At 29.5% G+C, this 22,080-nt stretch overlaps 6 protein-coding genes and 2 long non-coding RNA genes across 11 annotated transcripts in view; 3 read left to right on the forward strand and 5 right to left on the reverse strand.

Annotated features, from left to right (window-relative positions):
• Positions 1-916: 916 nt before the first annotated feature.
• On the reverse strand, positions 917-2,424 carry LOC100747140. Its single transcript, XR_002947416.2, has 2 exons — positions 1,557-2,424; positions 917-1,141 (listed from the first exon to the last, which is right to left on the reverse strand). It is a non-coding gene; the product is annotated as an uncharacterized LOC100747140 (long non-coding RNA).
• Positions 2,425-2,696: 272 nt separating this feature from the next.
• LOC112213527 lies at positions 2,697-3,196 on the forward strand. Its single transcript, XM_024370331.2, has one exon. The coding sequence runs from the start codon at positions 2,856-2,858 to the stop codon at positions 3,135-3,137; it is 282 nt and encodes a 93-aa protein (XP_024226099.1). The 5' UTR covers positions 2,697-2,855; the 3' UTR covers positions 3,138-3,196.
• On the forward strand, positions 2,899-7,888 carry LOC100744822 (probable RNA helicase armi). The gene is made up of 7 exons (XM_003492452.4): positions 2,899-3,109; positions 3,203-4,054; positions 4,251-5,130; positions 5,276-6,129; positions 6,383-6,952; positions 7,028-7,273; positions 7,349-7,888. Exons 2-7 carry the CDS (start codon positions 3,233-3,235, stop codon positions 7,709-7,711), a joined length of 3,735 nt encoding a protein of 1,244 aa, XP_003492500.2. The 5' UTR covers positions 2,899-3,109; positions 3,203-3,232; the 3' UTR covers positions 7,712-7,888.
• A 250-nt stretch (positions 7,889-8,138) lies between these two features.
• LOC100744942 (eukaryotic translation initiation factor 3 subunit E) lies at positions 8,139-11,496 on the reverse strand. 2 transcript variants are annotated; one of them, XM_012390219.3, is made up of 9 exons: positions 11,283-11,496; positions 11,100-11,216; positions 10,867-11,028; positions 10,575-10,697; positions 10,255-10,487; positions 10,043-10,160; positions 9,310-9,521; positions 8,959-9,222; positions 8,139-8,494 (listed from the first exon to the last, which is right to left on the reverse strand). In XM_012390219.3, exons 1-8 carry the CDS (start codon positions 11,370-11,372, stop codon positions 8,964-8,966), a joined length of 1,314 nt encoding a protein of 437 aa, XP_012245642.1. In that variant the 5' UTR covers positions 11,373-11,496; the 3' UTR covers positions 8,139-8,494; positions 8,959-8,963. The 2 variants fall into 2 exon arrangements, with proteins under 2 accessions (XP_012245642.1, XP_003492501.1); XM_003492453.4 differs by having other exon boundaries at positions 8,152-8,494; positions 8,985-9,222.
• A 489-nt stretch (positions 11,497-11,985) lies between these two features.
• On the forward strand, positions 11,986-14,316 carry LOC100745063 (zinc finger CCCH domain-containing protein 15 homolog). The gene is made up of 7 exons (XM_003492454.4): positions 11,986-12,224; positions 12,351-12,558; positions 12,746-12,984; positions 13,059-13,262; positions 13,416-13,590; positions 13,672-13,869; positions 13,939-14,316. The coding sequence occupies exons 1-7, from the start codon at positions 12,156-12,158 to the stop codon at positions 14,046-14,048; spliced, it is 1,203 nt and encodes a 400-aa protein (XP_003492502.1). The 5' UTR covers positions 11,986-12,155; the 3' UTR covers positions 14,049-14,316.
• A 352-nt stretch (positions 14,317-14,668) lies between these two features.
• Positions 14,669-16,090, reverse strand: LOC100745183 (dimethyladenosine transferase 1, mitochondrial). Its single transcript, XM_003492455.3, has 3 exons — positions 15,350-16,090; positions 15,108-15,261; positions 14,669-14,955 (listed from the first exon to the last, which is right to left on the reverse strand). Exons 1-3 carry the CDS (start codon positions 15,978-15,980, stop codon positions 14,715-14,717), a joined length of 1,026 nt encoding a protein of 341 aa, XP_003492503.1. The 5' UTR covers positions 15,981-16,090; the 3' UTR covers positions 14,669-14,714.
• Positions 15,848-16,937, reverse strand: LOC100745309 (cytochrome c oxidase assembly factor 3, mitochondrial). 2 transcript variants are annotated; one of them, XM_003492456.4, is made up of 3 exons: positions 16,863-16,937; positions 16,423-16,500; positions 15,848-16,347 (listed from the first exon to the last, which is right to left on the reverse strand). In XM_003492456.4, the coding sequence occupies exons 2-3, from the start codon at positions 16,430-16,432 to the stop codon at positions 16,055-16,057; spliced, it is 303 nt and encodes a 100-aa protein (XP_003492504.1). In that variant the 5' UTR covers positions 16,433-16,500; positions 16,863-16,937; the 3' UTR covers positions 15,848-16,054. The 2 variants fall into 2 exon arrangements, with proteins under 2 accessions (XP_003492504.1, XP_024226112.1); XM_024370344.2 differs by lacking the exon at positions 16,863-16,937 and adding an exon at positions 16,623-16,773.
• Positions 16,938-18,000: 1,063 nt separating this feature from the next.
• LOC117151112 overlaps positions 18,001-22,080 on the reverse strand; it is a 157,055-nt gene continuing 152,975 nt past the window's right edge. The window contains exons 3-5 of one of the 2 annotated variants that reach the window (XR_004462447.1): positions 20,891-21,000; positions 19,764-19,886; positions 18,001-19,690 (exon numbers count right to left, since the gene is read on the reverse strand). This is a non-coding gene — a long non-coding RNA (uncharacterized LOC117151112). The remainder of the gene's footprint in view (positions 19,691-19,763; positions 19,887-20,890; positions 21,001-22,080) is intronic. The other variant, XR_004462448.1, reaches the window with a different exon arrangement.

Genomic DNA, 22,080 nt, shown 5'->3' on the forward strand with positions numbered 1-22,080 from the left:
AAAAATTTGATTATTGTAACTGGGTAGTTTCTGTCTTTCCCAATAAATAGTAAATGTTTATTAAGTTTGACACAAAAGAACAGAAAGGTAATTTCTAGTTATTTGCGCATTTCTCCACACAGCCGATCATTCTTATCGAAAAGGTACGGTTTTTGTATTTGAATAATGCTTAATAATAACATCAAACGTCTTTAAGAGTGATATTGTTAATATATTTATAGTTGATATACATATATGTATGTATAATATTATACATATATATATATATATATATATATACATATATATATATATATGTACAACTGATTTTCCATAAATGGTTTTTTCGCGACAAAATAACATGCGTAAATACGAAATCTAAACATTACTTTTATACTGTGTTAAAAAAATTAACCACATATATATTATTCAATCCATATATGTTGGCATTTAAGAAACAGATTATTTTTCAAATTTACAATAAGAAATTCTTATGAATTAATGAAAAATGTTCGATATTAAGATATGTTAAGATTGGTTCATTAATGTTAAAATTAATCGTAATTTCAAAAGAATAGGAGAGGTTTCAGGTATTTCTATGGATTCAAATTCTTCTGTTTCTTGAATGCTAATAAATTATGCTCTAATAAAGCAGTATTGATATATGTGTGTAATTATATACTACTTTATAAACTTTATAAATAACCTTATATGTAACTTTATAAATAATTTTAATGAACGTATGTAGTGAAATAAATTGCGTGTTGCAGAAAAAATTTGGTGAAAATTTAGTTCAATATTTATGAAAATATGCTTTGTATGAAAAATGGTGAAATAGTCATTTTACTTACTTTTAATTTCATATATTTATGTATATATATAAGCGTATTTGTAATTTTGAGTTATAGATATTACTAAAGCATTGGAAGAAATCAACCTCATGTAATTTTTGCATAATGTATTCATAGTATTTCATTCTCTAATAAACATGAGATTATGTAAACATTTCTATTACATAAAATGTTATATTAGGTTCTTTCTTTTATGTTATATCTTTTTATTTGTCTTCACATGTATCTTCTCTATATAAATATATCTCCTTTGAATGTATCCTCATAAAATTTGCTTAATTTTTTCTTCCTTCTTCGTCGTCTTCTATTTTCTATATAAAAGAAGTTAATGTCTTAATTTTTCTATGTAATAATATCATGTAAGAAATGTTTATTGAAGATGTGCACAAGGAATAAGATTACTTCTCAAATTAAATTTATTAAAACTATGATAATATAAAAATATATCAAAATTTATTTTTTTTAATATTCTTTTCAAAAAAATTTAATAATTTTACAATAGACACCTTTTTGTACAAAAAAGAAATGAATGATTAAATTTGTATTATTAAAAAAGAAAAATCACAATATCCATAGCGCATTCTTTATATTACTTCTTCTTAGCATTACTTGAACAAAATTAATCATCTTATTTTAGTATTTCTATATATAAAATAATTGAAAAAAAACTTAATTTTGTAAATGCTTTGCAATAATTTATATGCATAATTGAGACGAATCGTATACCTTTCTGTTTAGCAATTTTAATGTTCTTTTCCATTTCTGCCTTGTATATTTCTTGCTTTCTCTTCATCATAATGTCACGAGCAGCTGCTATTTCGTCTTCTAAATACCATCGGAGAGGTCCTCTGCATCGTTTACATATCATTAATTCACCCAAAGTTTCAATGTCTCTACCTCTATCTGGGGTTCTACCTTGGGTTCTATCTTCAGGGACTTTTACAGTACCCTCAAGTCTGGGGGTCCGGTACCTACGACGTCGATACGGTTGGGCATACGACTGGTTGCCCCAAATAACTTGTTGACCACTTCGATATTTACTCCGAAGTCCACCTCGTTGAGCATTTCTTTGGATACTTCGTTGTCTGAAAGATTGGATGTCGTCATGTTCTTGAAGGCGGAATTTAATATCAGGTCCTCCTTCGAGTGGACCGCTTGAAGGAAAAAGTGGCTCGGGCTCTTCTTTTAATGAGAATAATTTTGGGTCGTAGTCTTTGATATCACAACAAAATCCATAAGGTTTTACTAAAAAATCATGCTGTGATGTACTAACATTAAGTTGTTTTACTCGGCTCTTTTTCATGTTTTCTTTTTGGTAATTTAATATTGACGTACTTTAAATTTATGTAAAGAATATATTAAGCGAAAAAGGGAGAAGAATCATATTGGGTTCTTGTTAGAAATAGGTTTGAAAAATTTGAAAGAACTATCTAGGAGAATCATTGTTTTCGTGTTAAGTACGTGTAAGGGTTATTATAAAAATGTAATTAATATAGTTATAACAAAAATTTTTATTGTTTTTAATTATTTACTGTAATGACTAGAGTATTAATCGTCAAAAATTAAATACTCAATATAGTTCACGAATTGAACTTTATGTTAAAAATCATTATTAATAATGTATATAAACAAAATATTTTTATCTTAACTGGTTGGAAATTTGTCATCTTCATCATGTCTTGTAAAAAAAAATTTGTATCTTCTAAATATAATTTGCAATTAAAATAGGGTCAGTTAATATTAATAAGTACATAATTTTGTTTGGTTTGAATGTACATATAGATTATAGACTGATATATTCTGCTAAAATTCTGTATATATATATATATATATATATATATATATATATATATATATATATATATATATCCTGATACATTTATACAGTAAACGGCGTTTACTACATTTGATGTAAACGAGTGGTACCATTTTAGAAAAGAGAAAACTATATATATACAATTTAAAAATTACTAAACGGTATGTGTGATTTTGAAACGTTACTCATAACAAGTTATTCATAAAATTATGAATTCCTCTACTTTGTCATCTGGAAGTTTGAGCCACTCACCGGGACAAAGAGCTTCGGAATCTCAGGATTCAGAACTAACCTCTGTTGGGAATCAAACTTCGAAAATTTTGAATCAAATGAAATCCGAGTTACAGGAGCAAAAGCAACAGGATCGTCTACTTCGAGAGTTACACTTAAAACGCGTTCAATCATTAAGGAAAGAATTGGATTACATTAAGGCAACAGAGTGGAGATACCAGTCAATTGATCGGTATATCTTAATTATTCGAAGCTTTTAAGTTGCAAATACCTTTTTATATACAATGTTTACGTGAATTTTAATGACAAAAATAAATTTTCATAGGTACATGGATAGATATAATAGAAATTAAATATGTTTTCATTTATATGTACCCTTATAAAGTATGCTATAGGACATAGGTCATCCATTAAAGACGAACCAGATGAAGAAATAAACAATGTTATAGCTCGCATTGAAAATGTGTATAGAAAAGAAATGAAAGAAGATGAAAGTTTTAATACGGATGCAAGTTATTACAAAACAGGAAGTATTAGTTTTATTGCCACAGATTACATAGTAGTTGATGACTTTTATGTTTATGATATAAAAAACACTTCAATAAGTAACTTAAAAGTAGGTGATAAAGTTTCTTATTTGCTCTCACCAAAGCAAGACAATCTAGAAAAACAACACAAAATAAAAAAGATTTTTGTATTAAATGAATCATGGGATAATGAAGTAGAACATTCTGAGATTGATAGTACTAAACCAGAAACATTAACAAGATGTGTAATTGGAAAAGTTATAGAACGTAAGAATCGACTATTGGTTGTAGAACCTGACAACATCACTGTTGACTTGAACAAAGTACAATCTGATTTTATTCCTGTAATTGGAGACTGGTTACAATTAGAGTCAGAAGTAGAAATCGATGAAATTTCTTACAATTTAAATGGAGAAATTTTAGAGATAAAAAGAATACAACCCTTACGATCAAAGTTAAATATTGGAACTGTAACTAGTTTTGATCCAACTAAAGGAGTTGGTGTTATTGAAAAGGATGTTGTATTTAATAAAAACATATGTGAATCTGGTTACATTCCTTGTGTTGGTGATAAAGTAATAAGTGATAGTATTGAGAGTGATCAAGGACTTTATACATGGAGGTCATTGACTGTGGTTCCAGTATTTCAGGCAAGTTTAGCATTTGAAACAGAAAAGTTTCACAATTCACATTTCAAACAGAAATTGTTTTACAATTAATTTTTGAGAGTACATTAAATTGCATTTTCAATCAATTTTATAATAATTTAATAGCAACAAGAAAAATTACTTATAATAAAAAGTCTAGTAAAATGTAATTTTAATAAAAATAAATTTATTTTTTTAGGTCTCTAAAGAAGCTAATTTACCAACATTAAATAATACTTCATATAAGTTAAAAAAGGATTTAAATGAACTTGTAAAAAATAAATGCGGTATTGTTATAAGTGATAATATAAATATTGATTTAAATGTACGAGAGGAAAAAAATTTAACAATTACTATAGAAAATGTAGGTAATACTACTCATGTATTGCGTAAAGGTTGTTTCATGATAAAAAAAAGCCACTCTCAACTAATATTAATTCAACCAATTACTCCTAATACAGTTTCAGTATTAAATCCTTCTGATAAATTAACTTATATATTTAAATGTACAGCAAAATTTATTGGTACAAGCAAAGAATTATTTATCTTTAAGTTCAAAGATTTTGAAATTGGACGATTTTTTAACATTACTGTTAAACCTAAAACTATACAAAACAAGTCAAATTCTAAAAGTAGTAGTTATAAAACTAATTATGTACCACACCAAGATGAATGGAATGAAGCTACATACATTCCAGGTATTCGTCCATGTAAACCACCATCATTTATTAAAGTGCGAAATGTGATATACAAAATTCCTAAGCTTTATTGGGATGTAATATCAAAGTGCATAAATGAAAGAAAATCACAAACTGAGTGTAAATATGATATAGAAAATGCTATATCTTGTTTGTCAAATAGACTTTCTTTTCAATCATATAGAGATCGGTTTCATGCTTTATTATATCTGGAAGAAATTGCTCAAACGATAAATATGCAACGATACAATATAAGTAGCACAGTAATGAGACACTGTGGAGAATATTTGGTTATGGAAGTGCCAGGGCTTGCAGAGAAACGTCCTTCTCTTCTTGTTGGTGATAGGGCCATAGTATCTTTCAAGTGGGATAGTTCTCAAGGTATGTTATAAAATTTAAAATGAAATTGCATTATAAAATTTTATACCATAATATGGTTGATGTTTATATTAATCAGTAGTTATTATTATTTATTTTAATTATTTTATAATTTTTTATTTATAAATTTTAATGATGTTCGAAATAGGAAAATTAAAATATGAAGGATTTATTCACAAAGTTACAAACTTGGAAATTTTTTTGAAATTCAATTGCCAATTTCATCAAAAATATAATTATGAAGATTGTCAAGTAACATTTAAATGTTCACGATCAGCCATACAACGTTGTCATAATGCAATTGATATGGCTACAAATCGTCTTGGTCAGAACTTTTTGTTTCCCACTCATGTAATTGAAAAAGAATCTCAGTTAGATCTTGAAGAACTTGAAGCAAAAGATAAGTCAATTTCTAAGTTACTAACTCGTCCGCGGACTGATTCTGTATCGTCAGAATCTTCTTCCACTAGTACTACATCTACAAGTAATAAATCTAATATGTCAAAATCATTTACAAAAATGTCAGTTGTACAACGATTATTTAATGTTGAACCTATTGAACAAAATAGGGAAAATACAATAGAACCTGATGTAAAAGACAAACAATGTATTGAAACAAAAAGTGAAGCAAATGTTACGAAAAATTCAATAAATACAGCAATACAAAATTCAAAAGAGACATCAATTTCTTCCTATAGTAGTGAATTACAACCAATTATTTCACAAGTACGAAAACGAAAGTTGCTTTGGTTTAATAAAAATTTGAATCATTATCAAAAAGAAGCTGTAAGAAACATTTTAAAAGGACAGGCACGACCATTGCCTTATGTAATATTTGGACCACCTGGTACAGGAAAAACCATTACTCTTTGTGAAACAATTCTGCAAATCTTATCAACTATACCTGAAAGTCGATTATTAGTTGCAACACCATCTAATAGTTCAGCAACTCTTATAGCAGAAAGACTTTTAGATAGTGATATACTTAAACCTGGTGATATGGTATATATTAAATTTACATAATCCCATTCTACTGTAATTTTACATGGATTTAATTCAAACTTTTAATAAATAACAATAACAGAACAAAAATAGTTTCACAAATAAATTTGAAGATAATTAACATTGATATTGTATTGATTTTTCATCTTTTCTGTTTAATTCTGTTTACACATACTATCTTATTTGAAAGTTGCAATAAAAGTATAAACTATAAACTTTTTAAATTTAATTTAAATACTTTTCTTTTTTTTAGGTACGACTCATAGCTTATCATTGTTTGGGTAGTGATTCTATACCTAGTAAATTATTGCCATATTGTGCTACAGCAGAATTAGCAGATGAAACAACAATTGAAACGCCAAAGTATAATGGAGTGGGACTAAAATTAAATTGTACTATGAGTATACTTGGACGTCATAGAATTACTATTGGTACCTGTACTGCACTAGGAATATTAAATAATATGGGCTTTCCTCATGGACATTTTTCACATATATTAGTTGATGAGGCTGGTCAAGCAACAGAACCAGAAATTATGATTCCACTTAGTTTTATTCGTTGTGACTATGGGCAAGTAATTCTCGCAGGTGATCCACTACAACTTGGCCCAGTTGTACAAAGTGAAATAGCGAAGAATTTTGGTTTAAACGAATCATTTTTATCACGATTGCTACGTCATTTTCCTTACCAAAAAGATCCTAATGGCTTTGAAACATGTTATGATCCTCGACTTGTTACAAAGCTTGTTATAAATTATAGAAGTTTACCAGAAATACTAGAATTATCAAGTTCATTATTTTATGATTCTGAATTAAAAGCACAGGTACATTTATCTATATTATCGATGACTAGTTTCTTAAATTTATATCATGGTAATTAAGAAAAATAATGTTTTTAGGTATCCTCTAAAACAAGCAAAGAAGCCAGACTTTTACAAATATTAGCTACTGAATTGCCAAAGAGAAAGGATACACCACCAGCTATAATTTTTCATGGTGTAAATGGCGAAAATTGTAAAGATGATGACAATCCAAGCTGGTATAATCCTGAAGAAGCAACTCAAGTATATCTTTATCTACTAAAGTTATATAAATGCGGTATTTCACCTGATGATATTGGAATTATAACTCCTTATCAAAAACAGGTAATATAATTGAACATAATTTGTCAAAAACATCTATAAAATTATTTTATACTTTATTCACTAATTACTTAACAGGTTCTTCAAATTCGTGAATTACTCATGGAATTAGATGTGGAATTACCAAAAATTAGTAGTGTTGAAGGATTTCAGGGTCAAGAGCGTAATGTTATCATCATTTCAACTGTGCGCTCTTCAATTAATTTTATAAATGAAGATATTAAACACTCTCTTGGATTTGTTGCATGTCCTCGAAGACTTAATGTTGCAATTACACGAGGTCGTGCTTTGGTTATCATTTTAGGAAATCCTACACTTTTAGCCCACGATCCTTATTGGAGGAGTGTGTTAATATATTGCATCAATCATGATTCTTATACTGGTTGTAGTTTCGGTTTTCCCGAAGATATAGAACATTCTTGGATAGAAACAAATGATTAGCTACTGATGAAATTAGCAACTTATTATTCATGACAATATTCATTAATATCGCGTCTTTTAATTTACCGAAATATCTGTTATTCAATCATAAAATTACATTTTCTCCAACATACAGTATTTTATGTCCATACATCTTTTTACAAAGAAATAAATGATACTGTTAATATTATTAGAATATGTATGTTGAAAACTATATTATTTTGGTATAAATTAATAGAAATTTTTAATGTAAAATACCTATCTCTAACATTAAAATTTTTTAAAATGATAAGTTTATATTTTTTAACTTCCATTTATTTTGATAAGTTTGATTGTTAATTTCTTTATATCACTGTATGGATCAAAACAATATATTTATTTTTTAGATTAAATAGGAATCTTTTGTTAGAGAGCTGACTTAAAGGTACTTGAAATGAGATACATTAAAAAGAATTACTGAATTATACTTCTTTTTAACACGTTTCTTATAATGAAATGTGCCGATACATATTACAAACAGTACAATGGTTTTTATGTTGTAATGTACACACATATATTTATACAATGTTCCTACAAATATATTTTTATTCGTTCAATTTAATTTTTTAAAGAAAAATGTATGAATAAAAATATATTCGTTTCACGTTAGAACTCCGGCTTCCGCTTACATGCATAGAATTGAATTATGTCACTCCGCGTGTTTCGCTTTTAGGTTGGGTTGAATTAAACAATTGGATGTTTTTAAACAATATCCCTGCATATTGCATCATGATGTCATAAGTCCAGATTCCACGAAATTTGGTACTGCAAAAAATAAAACAGTTTGCTATAATGTGTACAAGAAAAAGAAAACGAATTACATTTAGAGAGAGAAAATTTTTTTGTGCTTTCGATCTATGCATATATGAATGATTTGATGAATGGATAATACCTTGGATATTGTATAGGATACGATTCAATTACAGTGTAATTCTTAGTATAATAGCTTAATTTGAAAAAATTAATGAACAAGTATTAGTATAATATGCCTCTCCTTTTATTCTCGTTATATGAAAGTGAAGTGTATATTATATAATAATGTAATTGTTAAGAAAGCAATTATGTAATAATTAAAAAAATTTAGTAAAAAAGGAATGAATATTTAAGAATATTTATATGTAAAGTGTGATTTCTTGATGGAGAGAATCATAATCATTTTGAGTTAATCAGGTGACTGAAAAAAGCGAAAAAATACTGATGTATGAAAAATGATTGTGAATGATACTGACCTTAGTTAGTTCCACACTATACTTACAGGGTCTTGATTCTTAGCTTTTAGTTTCCGTTCAATTAAATTTTCTAATGCTTCACTACGAACACTTAAAGTTTCAATTTTCTCGACTAATTGTTGATAAGGAGATGCGGGCTGTCCACCCATTACAACATGCCCTAATTTGCTGTCTATTTTGGCATCTAGTCGTGCATTACGAATTAGATTAACGATCCAACATTCTGCTACATCTGCTTTCATATTAAGCTTTTCTGCAAGCATTCTGTAATATAAAAATGTATTAACGAATTATAAAAATATATTCCAATATTTCAATGTACATAATTAAAAACATAAAATTATTATATACCCAATACTTATACATTGATGTATTCTACAAAATGTTTCGAAGATCATTAAACGTGCGTTCTCTACAAATTCGCTCAGTAAAGCAATTAAGAAAAAGTCATTAAATACAACTGTTTGACATTCTTGTAGTTTTTGTCTTGCTCCATCAAAATCAAAATTGACATATAAATGTTCTAGAAATTCTGTGATGGGGTCACGATATGTATAAGATTCCTGTAAAGAATAAACAATAATTAATACGTCTTAAGATTATGTGTAACTTAAAAATATTTGGTAAATATTCACGAAAAGAGAGCCATTTATAATTTCGGTAATTTTGAAATACATTGTAAATCTTAGCATATTGAACAATTTTTTCTTATGCATGTAACCGGCGATCAGCCTTAGTATTCGAGTTATGTGCAAAAATATCCGGTCGCTCGGCTTTGTTTTTTAAGCTGAGTTGGATTACTATGTAGTATTATTAATTCGATCGCCGAGAATAAATATAAACAATACTGAGCAACCAAATTAATATTACTATGTACTAACCCAAACCAGTTTGAAAAGTAGGGCAGAGCAACTGGATATTTTTGCATATAAATCGAAAACTGAAACAAACTGTTGGTTATATGTATAGGGAAAAGTTGTTTGAAATGTCGAGCTTTACAACATATTTAAAAATCAACAAAATCGGAAGTGGCTCCTTTTTTGTGGATATTTACCAAATATTCTAATAAAGAATTACTACAAACCTGCTGTATTACTTTTACAAGATCTTTCAAGATAGATCGCCTGGAACGATTAACGATGACAGCAGCTGCTAAATATCTCAATATATGAGGACACATTGTCTGAATTGCGTTTAGATAACTGTAAAACAACAAATGCGCATAATTTTATATCCTTTATCATACTTAAAGTATATTATGTTAGTAATACAATACTTATAAAAATATTCACATACTGTGGTCTATAAAGAAACATTTCTACGATTAAATCTCTGCCTTTCACATGATTAAAAAATACAAATAAACTCCAATGAATAAGCCATGTTCTTTGTTGTAATACTTGAAGAGAATTTCCTATGACATTGCTATCAATGTATTCTCTTAATTTGTTTACATCCTCTAATGCAGTTTCCCAATTTTGCACTAGAATTTCTGATGCCAGTTTGCCCCAAAGTACATTTAAATAATTCTAAAAATTACAAATGTCTGCTTTATTATCTTAAAAATAATATAAATTAATCTATTTGTATCAAACATATAACTATTATATCATTACCTTATCAGTTGGTGGCATTATAAGCATATAAAAATATAAATATGATGTAGAAACAGAATAATTGCCACATTCATAACGATATTTTGCTAATTTCACAAAACTATCCATCATTTCCACTCTAAACTATAAAAAGATAATATATGTAAATTAAAATAGATTTGTTAAAATATATAAGAGATACATAAATACTATACATAAAAACTTGATAGAAAAATGTTTTTAAATATTTTTTATGTTAATTTGTTAGATTTATACAAAAATAAGATACCGTATGTGGTTTCATTTCACTTACCTCAGATTCTTGAGTAAGATAATTGTTCAATGCTTTAGAATCTCGCATATTTTCCATTTTCTTCATAACTTCTTCATTATTCATAAGTTGCACAACGACAGACACATTATTTTGTAAAATACCGAGTTCTTGTAGTACATCTGCACGACGAGCTTTCAATTCCTACAATTTGAAGTTCTCAATCATGCTTGTTATTTATAAACATATAATTTACTTATTAAATTTATTTGTACCTCTGGCACTTCTAAGTTAGGATAAAGCTGTTTCCGAATGTCAATTGTATAATCTATCATATTTGTTTTGCTAAGAATATCGAGCTTAGCTTGAAGTAATTCGTCCTCATCGTAAATCTAAGAAGCACAAGTGTATTATAACCAAACTGTCTAAAGCAAAAATATTCTTTTTTTTTATTATACCTGTTTTGCAGATAGGAATTCCAAAAGTGGAAAAACTAAATGCCGGTCAAGATATTGACCTATACGTGATGTTAAATCGAATTTCGCCATTTCAGATCTTAAAGAAAATCGGATTAAAGCGATTCTAACCACAATCTACGGATAAGAAAGGAATTGAACACGCTCCACGTTAGCGTCGAAGAACATAGAATATACAGAGCGGAAAGATTTAACCCAACAAATGGATTGCGTTATACGTACTATGATTTGTCAAATGATGTATTATAACATATTATATATCTTTAATTATTTTATGTTAATATAATATTTCTAACATCAATGTTAAACAGATAAGTAAAGAAATATGTAATATTCTATTCGATTTTTAATTTATGCTATAAACTACTTGTTATGAAATGATCAAAAGGTAAGTAGAGTCAGATACAGTAATAACATTTATAGATACATTTTTAACATAGTTTTATTATACAACTTTATTATGAGTCTAATACTATACTACATCAACGCTTTATACTTTTATAAATAATAATTAAATGATAATGTATTATAATTACTACTTATGTTTGATGAGGTCGAAATTTCGAATTAAAAAGAATATTTCTAAAATAAAATTTATGGATAAATATATTTATGTAAGATAGAACTTGCTGAATAAAAAAGTTTAATGTGTCCAGTTCGTTTATTATCGTTCACACTTTCTTATATACAGAATATGTATTTTATGGTCCATTTCGTGTTACTACTACATGTACATTTATAAATGTATACGTGTATGAATTGTTCCATGATTCAGAAGTAAATTTCTGTACATTTGTATCTTCTGTTATTAAATTTTCTATATTTGCCATCCGTAAATACAGAAAAGCGAATGAAATGCCACCCAAAAAGGCACCTGCTCCCAGTAAGAAGGCGGAGCAGAAGAAAAAAGAGAAAGTTATTGAGGTATTTAAATACAAACATTTATAACCTTAAAATACCATATTCTTTATTTTAAACATGTATATGAGATTTGTACTGAGATTTGTTACTCTTCATATTTTTTCACTTAAATATTAATTTTTCTTCTAGGATAAGACTTTTGGTATAAAGAACAAGAAAGGTGCCAAACAACAGAAATTTATTCAGCAAGTAGAGAAGCAGGTAAAATCAGGTGGTGTTAATTCACGGAAATTAGAAGATCCTAATATTAAAAAACTTGAAAAAGAAAAAAAATTAAAGGAGCAGAAAGAATTAGCTCTCATATTTAAACCTGTGCAAACACAAAAAATAGATAAAGGTATTAACTGAGTAAGGTTATTGCAGCACTTAGTTAAAAGATATAATACAATTATCAAGAATTGTTTGAATATATTACATTAGCATAAGTTCTAATATTCACAGTTATTTTATTGTTTTATTATTTTTATCTTATTATAGATAAACACAAAAAGAACATAACAAAATAGTTATTTACTTTTTTGCAGGAACTGATCCTAAATCAGTAGTATGTGCATTCTTTAAACAAGGACAATGTACAAAAGGTGATAAATGCAAATTTTCTCACGATTTAAGTATAGAAAGAAAAGCAGAAAAACGTTCATTATACTGTGATATGAGAGATGATGATAAAGAAACTGATACCATGGATAAATGGGATGAAGATAAATTGAAAGAAGTTGTTGAGAAGAAGCATGGCAGTGGTAATCGTCCAACAACAGATATTGTAAGCTCAAATTCATAATATTTTGCTACTAGTTTTTTGAAAAATGAGAAAGTAAATAATATGTTTAATTTTAGATTTGTAAACATTTCCTAGAAGCAGTTGAAAAATCAAAATATGGTTGGTTTTGGGAATGTCCATCGGGGCAAAAATGTATCTACAGGCACGCATTACCACCAGGTTTTGTCCTTAAGAAAGATAAAAAGAAAGAAGATAAAAAAGATGAAATTTCCTTAGAAGATTTAATTGAAACAGAAAGAGCCAATTTGGGACCAAATCAAGTATGAATATATTTTAATAATCTATAAAACAATATAATATGAACTTTTATATTTATATTTCATAAATATTTTTAGTATTTTAATATATTTTTAAATATAAATATTTTAATATATTTTCTTAAAATGTATAATTTGTTTGACATTTTCTGGCAGACTAAAATAACATTAGAGACATTTTTGGCATGGAAGAAGAGAAAACTAAAAGAAAAGAAAGAGCAAGCACTGAAAGATGAAGAAAAAAGACGGAACGATTACAAAGCTGGACGTCAAGTTGGTATTTCTGGCAGAGAAATGTTCTACTTTAATCCTGAGCTTGCAGCTGGAGATGGTATTTTTCTTTATTGTTTTATATCTTACATATTTTATGTTCTTAGCACATGTATAAAATTTACTTTGAAAATATTTTTAGGCATTGACGATGGAGACGAAGCAATATCTAGTTATGTCCGCGAGGAAGATGAGACTGAAGAGAAAGTAGAATATAGAGAACTTGACATGGACAGACTCGCACTTGAAGCTAGTGAAATTGATACTTCTGGAATAACTGTAGCTGGTGCAGATCGGTTGAAAAATAATAAAGATATAAACAACGAAAGCGGCTCCACTGGTTTGTAGAAAATATATTCAATGTTTTAAAATAATATTTTGAGATTAATAACTTATATTATTATGGCAGTTACTGTTGGTGAAGGTGCAGCTGCATTAGCAATTAATGAAAACCTATTTAAAGAGGAAGATTTAGAAGGCTTAGAAGAAGAATTAGAAGGTTTAGATTTAGAAGAGTGATTCAAATATCATGTTCAAATTCTTCCTTTTATTCAGTGTCTTCTGTATCTTTACAATATATGTATTATTAAAATATTATACATACATTTACTAGTACAAAATGTAATGTATCTTGTATATTACTACTTACATCTTATACTCTATTTTCAAGCAATATACATACACATAATATAATGTGAAGAGCTGGTCTCGTGCAAATTACTTGAAATTGAAATTAATGTATTTTAATGTAATTATGATTTTTAATTTTTTACGATAAAAAATATAACCGAATTCTTTATTATTGCATTCATAAATTATTTAGTGTTTCTATGAGAAAAAGATATAAGTTGGAAAATATATAAAATTGTTACAATCGTGCAAGTATTTAAAATAATAGTTGTTAAATTACTTTTAATAACGTAATTGCGGATTTAAAATTGATAGGTTAACCTGGTAAAATTAAAATTTAATGTGATAACGAGACTGGCAAATGGAACGAATCATATTTTCAAAAATATTTACACGTATAATTATTAACAGCAGTATAAATATTAAATAATTTATAAATTCTTTTGATTTATTAAAACATTCATGATATATGTGAATAAAAGTAAACATAAAAAAGAATAGCAAAAATGAAATTATTGTTATTTATGTTTATTTTACAAGATTTCAAGGCAAATTTTAGTCTGTACATTCCACGACTTCTATATCCTTTGTATCAGATAATGATACTATGCGGCGTGATGCACGATATTCATAAAAACTTATTTCTGGGTGCTTTTCTAATAAATATTTATATGCACTAACAAGTTTATCAATATCCTCTACTGTAAGTTGCATTGGTCTTGTTTGTGGGTTCAAATCAGAAAGTTTATACATCATTTGTCCCAATTCTTTCCGATATTCTAGAGGAAATAATGTTCTGAAATGTATATAAAAATTTCAGAATTGTATTACTGAATTCTATAATTCTTTTCATTACTCTTATAACTATTTTTTACCAATATAAAATATGATAATATATAAAGGATAAATTGTTGAATGTAAAAATATTTTTCTGTGATCTTTACTTACTCTATACCTCGTATACTATATTTTTGACGAAAACTAAAAATGTGTCGTGTAACTTTCTCAAAAATTGTAAATTCATGTTTTGTACGTGGAACAGTTAAAGGTACAAATGTTACAACACCAACATCAACATCCGGTTTAGGAACAAAGGAACTACCTATTTTTAGCAAAAATAAATGTATTAAATTTTTTATGAACAAAAAATGTAAAAACTAAACAACCTAAAAAGATCTGAATTAATATACCTGGTATAATAAAATGTAATATTGGTTTTGTCCAAGCTTGTGCCATTACAGACAATCTACATCTTTGTAAATCTGATGGTTCAGCTATTAATCGTTCAGCAACTTCTTTTTGAAATGTTAATGTCATTCTAGTTCTTCCAAATTCCCAAGGGCCAGTTCTTTCACAAACTGCATGTAGCCACTTTATTATCAAAGGTGTTGATATATTAAATGGTAAATTACCAATTAATCTAATTCTTGGATTTTTATCTGTCCAAGCTTTTGCTTCAGTTCGTGGGAGAACAGTAGTCATGTTAAACCTCATTATGTCATCAAAAATAATTTCCATGTTACCATTAACCGCTGCAAAAGCATCTGCCAACATTTCTAACGTCGGCTCAAATCTTTTGTCTTTTTCTACGACAATTACTTTATTTGGTTGATGCTTTAAAATAGATCGAGTTAGTCCACCAGGACCAGGACCAACTTCTAATACATGACAATCAGAGAGATTTCCTGTTTTTCTTATTATTTTATCTGACAAATTTTGATCTAAGATAAAGTTTTGAGAAAGCTGTTTCACTGCATGCAATTTATATATTTTTAACAAATTTTTTATACTTGGTAAAGGTGGTAACCTTAGAGTTGACATAGTTCTTTTTTTATTTGTATTTAGATAATATGTAGGTAAGAGTAATGTCTCATAGGATACAAATACAAATAATTTTAAGCGACATTAGTTTTTGAACTAGGTTTTTCAATTATTTTTTCAGGTTCATATAGATCATTTAAAAATGTTTCCTGTTTTACAGCATATATGGTATACAGATAAATTCCTAAAGATAAACCAGCTAGAGCAAAACCTGCTTTTGCACACTTGTTACGTCTTTTTGCATATTGGGATGTTCTTTGAATAGCTGCTTCTTCTGCTTGTTTCATATATATTATATCACTATATTTTAATTTACTTTTATCTCTTACAAGATCTAATTTTGGCATCAAGTCACTATCTTTCTCATCTGTAACAAAACTAATATAAATAAATAGAAAATTTGATAATGTAATACTTAACAAACATTAATCTTGCCATTCACCAGATTGCATTGTATAAATTTCTCCTTTTTTTGATAAGCAATCACACTACTGTGGTTATTATTTTCGCGTTTTTGTTTCTGTTAAAAGAAATGATTATATAATTATAAAACACAACTTCACATAACCTTTATCAGCTCAGCCTAGCTTTATAAAAAATTACTATACTGATGTAATATACGTAAATTCTGTATTCACTCACAAGACTATAGCAGTACTTTCACCTTAATTAATAACAAAATATCTTATATGTAATTTCTTTTGTGGAAACTTTGTAAAAGTTATGATATAATACAGTTTTTCTTAATTTAAATAGTATTTTTCAATACTATTTATTATATATATCTAAAAAAATATAGAATTACATATACTATATATTTTTTTACAGAAACTCAATAATCACATTTACAGAATATATCATATTTCCATTTTTTTCACTTACCTTCGATCATTTGGTTTATTTCAAGTTTCAGCGCATGCGTTCAATTCATATATATATATACACACACACACACACAACCACACATACGCAACCACACATACACAACCACACATACAACGCCCCCTCCACACACGCGCGCGCACGCACGCACGCACGCACGCATGCACGCACACACGTTCATACATACATACATGTATTGAAGCTTATGTAAGATAATACAAAACAGCATTATGTTAGAAAACAGTTTTTTAAAATACTAGCTTGATTATTAGTTATTAATACGAATATAAAATATAGAAATATACAGAAAGCATAAATTTAATTCATTAATTGTCTATTAGTATGCATACATGCCGTAATGTCTCTATTGTAATATGTACACAACATGTACGTACGTAAATATTTACATTGCCAAAATGTTATAAGAAAAATGATGTTTTCTTTACTTAATATTCTTAATAATGAAAAATTATAGATTTCTGTTGATGATATAAGAATTAACATAAAAATAGTCTTCCAAAGAATAAGTTGTAAAATGTCCAGGAGGCTAAATATTATCTTAATATATTTGGAAAACATTCGTATGAATAATTTAACATATATAGTTGATACTTGTTTACATTACTAAATTAATTTTTCGTTTTCGCATATTTTTCACGAAAGAAATTATCCGGTACAAAATTTATCGTACTATAGCTTTATCTGTTTGGACCTAAGGCGCTTCGCTGAGAGATTCTCGTGTAATCACATAGTTACTTCAATTTCCTTGATAATCCTTTCGCATTACTGTTACGAATTACTGTCGGCACCAGTTTCACGACAGCAAACTTGCATCTATGATAATCAGAATTCGCGATTTGTATAACTTCTTCTGATTTACTTCAAAACATTGATTATTTACAAAGTATACATATTCTCTAATGAATTTAATTTTACTTTATATGTTTAACCATATTTTAAATAAAACTAAAAGGAAATGAATGTATGTTGACTAGAATTAATGCATTTTTAATTAGTATTGATTTTTTAATTGGGATATTATAATATATAGGTTATATTTGCGTATAAAAATATGCATCGACGAATATATTTTTACGATTTTGATGAATATTATCAAATCAATGATAAAAATCAGTAATTTCAGCTAAGTTAATTTTAAATTACAATTGCATTTGTTCAATATTAATATACACCACGAATATTCCCTGCTGCATTATTGATTTTTCCATTGTACTTTCCGAAGATCACAAATTTCATTAATTTTTACATATTTTATTAATGGTGTATAAGTCTTAAAATATTGAAATACTTTATCGTTGAATACTTTACCTAAATATTTTCCTGCGATTATGTTTCAGCATATTTTAGGCTTAACTAAGTATTTTTCTTTCTATGTAGTTATACCTACTAATTTTTGTACATGATTATTCGGCAACCTAAAAATGAAGTTTCAAGTATTTATATTATTTAGCAGAAATTACACTATTATTTTCTTTTTATAGCATATTTAACAGTAATACGTAATGTTGCGAATGTGTTAACTAAACTGCTTATTAGCTATGTTAGTTATGCATTAAATATAGCAATACAATGGATGTTAATATATCTTCTAAATTATAAATACTCGTATAGTTTCAAAATGTTTCATGCTTTTAAATTTACAGGATTATAACAAACAAATATCTGTTATTTTTCCTTCACTTCAACAACAAATTTTTGCTACGTTATTGCGTTAATGTTTCAAACTAAAAGTTTGTGTTTTACGAAAGGTAGTTTGCTAATATTAATAATAGTAATATGTCGTATCTAATCAAATCCAAAATTTGCCATTTCGATTCCATATACGTCATACGTCAATTGCATATTTTTAAATCGATTAGTTGATTACGTAATTCATACCTAACCAGTTGGCTACCTAATTACACGTTGAACGCTATTGAAATAATCAATAATCGGTAACGCAATTCGGTTTAAATAAATAATGACGACACAAAAATGAATTACAAAATCAATATACTAGAAACGTCTAAGTACGAGATTATAGCGAAGCGGCGAGTAGTGGTGTGAGATCTGAAACAGTTCGAATCTCTATCGTGTATGCGGCGACAAATTTGAATAACTTCGAATAGGATTCGAAGCTTAAAACTCGTAAAAGTCTCCATTGAGTCTTGAATCATAATTCGAATTGTTTCGGATCTCATTGCTACACGCCGCCATCCTCGCCACTCGTCGCTGCTACTATATTCGTAACTTAATAAAAAATACATAAAATGAAATAAAATAAAACAAGATAAACAATTTGCAAAAGGATAAAGCTGTGATCGAAAAGTTTTCAACAAAAAAAAAAAAAAAAAATTCGTTGCACGCTAAACTACCAATTACGAACTACCAATTACTAATAAAGTAAGTATTTAGGTACTGATAACTTATTAATTACAGCGCTAATTACGACGTAATTAGTACCTAATTGTCGAAACTGAAGTTGGGGCATTGTTAGCGGATTTTAAAATGGCTGTGGTTGAGGCAGTGGATTAGGTATTCAAGGGACAGCTTCATAAGCTGCCACACGATGTTCGTGCATTGCGTTTTTTAAAGAGAACCTCAGGCAGTTGTGAGAAGATCTGCGACCCAGCTCGACAATGCAAGATAAGGGAATGCCCGTGGGATCTTCTAGACGTGCTTTCGAGAATGACTCACGGGTATACCATGGGTATAGTGCTGAAGTCTGACACTGCTTGGAAAGATCTCCTCGGACTATAGTGTTAGTTTATTCTGTATACATCTCTAATAAGATAGACACGTAAGTACGATGATCTTCAATGTGTTGCCTAAAACAGATTTTTAAGCGGATTTGATATGAATTTTAGATAGCTAAGTGTAGAGAATTTTAAATTGACTTACGTGAGTTCAAAGTGGTGCAAATGGAAAGAAGGTCTAATCAAAAGCACAATCGTCTTTCGTTTTCATGAATACGATTTTACAAAGATAATTTGACCAATCCTTAATTAGAGAGAAGAGGAGGATCTGCAGAAGATCATTCTACATGTGAAAATAAGTCAAAAATGAAGAATGAAATTTTTTCGCTTTTATTTTATTGTTATATTTAACTTTCTATCTTATTGTATATATAAAGTTCTTTAAAAGAATTCTGAAGAGAATCGCTCCTTTAATTATTAAGCACGCTAAACAATCTGATTTGTTTGAACGACAACGATATAAGTGATAATGCTTATTGGACGTTGTACAATCTTTATAAGATATAATGATATTAATCTGATTTAAGATAACAAGTAACACGAACAAAAGTTTCATTTCTTCAAACTTTGGTCAAAATTCGATTCCAGAAACAAGTCAGCAAGATTCATAGAATAGGGGTAAATTTCATAACACGTGCTAAATATTAAAACGAAATCTTCGAGATTCGATCTGCAACAGATTACCCTACACAAGGTATATATTTTTTTCTCGAACAAAATGCTCTGCCTGTTAGATCGAGTAAAATGAAGTTTCCGGAAGTGCGGGCCATGTACTCGCTAGTCTGATGAAACCTGAATATTTGATAACGTTGCATTACGTTAACAGCGTCGCTTATCTATTTTAATGGATTGTAAGGTAAATTGAAACATCCGACTGTGCCGACAAAACCCGCTGCACGGTTGAAGCTTGTATTAATAGTAATTTTTCGATCCCGCGGCAAAACACCCGCGACCGCATGGGGAAAAACCAACAAAAAAGTAGAAAAAAGAAAAAGCGAGAAATTGAAAGTCAAGGGGAACAAAGCGTTTTTCACGCGTACCTTTTTTCTCCGCAATGAAAAACCGTCGCGTGTGTCAGCTGTTTACATAAAATTGATCGATATATCGCGCAGGGGAGAAACGTTTCGATTTTTCTGGGTATAGGAAACGCATCAGTTTACAAAGCGGGTCGCCAACGATCTCCGCGTATAATACAATCGTGAGCTTTTATTTTCGACGAGCAACAAGCACTGTTTCTGAAAATTCTATTTCGTGCGTCGTTTTTCACGTTACCTGCAGCCGGTTCCATTGCTCGAATTTTCCAACCAATTGACCCCTTAGATGCAGGCCTTTGTCTCCTGTCCTACCCATATCTATTGTCCTCTCGTCTGTTTTTCGAGGACCTAGCGAAGAAGTCAATTTCGAAGTAACGACAACAGCAGAGACGAAGATGCATCAAAGCGCCAACAGTTTCCTTTTCGCGCCATCAATTTTTTCGTTATTAGAAGCCAGGAGAAAGTTTGACGGGAATATCGATAAAGTGGAACCGTGAATTTAGGTTAAGCCTTCGTTAGGAAATTTTATTTCGAGGGGCGAAAGCGAATCGATCGATGGATAATAGTCTCGTACCGTTAATCGACGTTGCGATATATTTCTGCATCTTAAAATCATCTTTTATCCTTTATCGAGCAAAATCTGTCAGAGAAATGCGCAATTTTCTTTTTCTAATATTTCGATGCGTCTTTGCGTCACGTAGCTTCTCGTTTGAACGAACCGTTTCTCTGTGTTCTCGTAGAAACGACCGAACCGGTACTAGGGGGGTTGCGAGTTTCTGCTCCTTCTTTTTCAAGCTTCACCGGCTCGACGCTAAGAGAGAAAGTTTCGAAAGATCCCTCGGAATCGCGATTGTCTGTCCGTGGAGGACGCGGATCTCATTTCAACCCCCGTGCGTTCCGTCCACGTGCGTGAAAATGCGCGCGAATAGGGAAGGTGCGCCTCGTCGTCGGGATCCCTTGGGTTCTCCCGAGGATATTCCACCTGGTCGACAGTCTTTTTCCCTTCTCCTATCCGGGAGAGAAGGACGAGCTTGCGCCTTGAGCTGAGGTTCGCGGTGGGACGTGAGAACGGCAAGAAAGAGAAAGATAGAGCGAGGACGAGGGATATAGAGGCATCGTGTTCAGAGAGAGAGAGTTCGTTTTAGAGTCTGCGAGTCGAAGTCACGGCTGACAGAACCGTATTGAGAACGAGAGGAAACGGCATTGAAGGGGATTGAAGGAGCGAAAAGGACGATCGTTGAGGAGGAGGGTAAAGAGGGAAGAGGGTAAAAGGAGTATGAAAAGGGGCGAGAGGTAGCGTATAGAATAGGCGAGCTTTTTCGGCAGGCGCGTTCGAAGTGGCGGGGGTTGGCGAAACGGGGGTGTAAGGAGAGCGCCAGGCAGAAGACAGGAGAGGCAGGAGAGCCGGGAGAGACGGGAATCGGAGGG

This window comes from Bombus impatiens, unplaced genomic scaffold, assembly GCF_000188095.3.
Source record: "Bombus impatiens unplaced genomic scaffold, BIMP_2.2 scf_0739, whole genome shotgun sequence".
Lineage (NCBI taxonomy): Eukaryota > Metazoa > Arthropoda > Insecta > Hymenoptera > Apidae > Bombus > Bombus impatiens.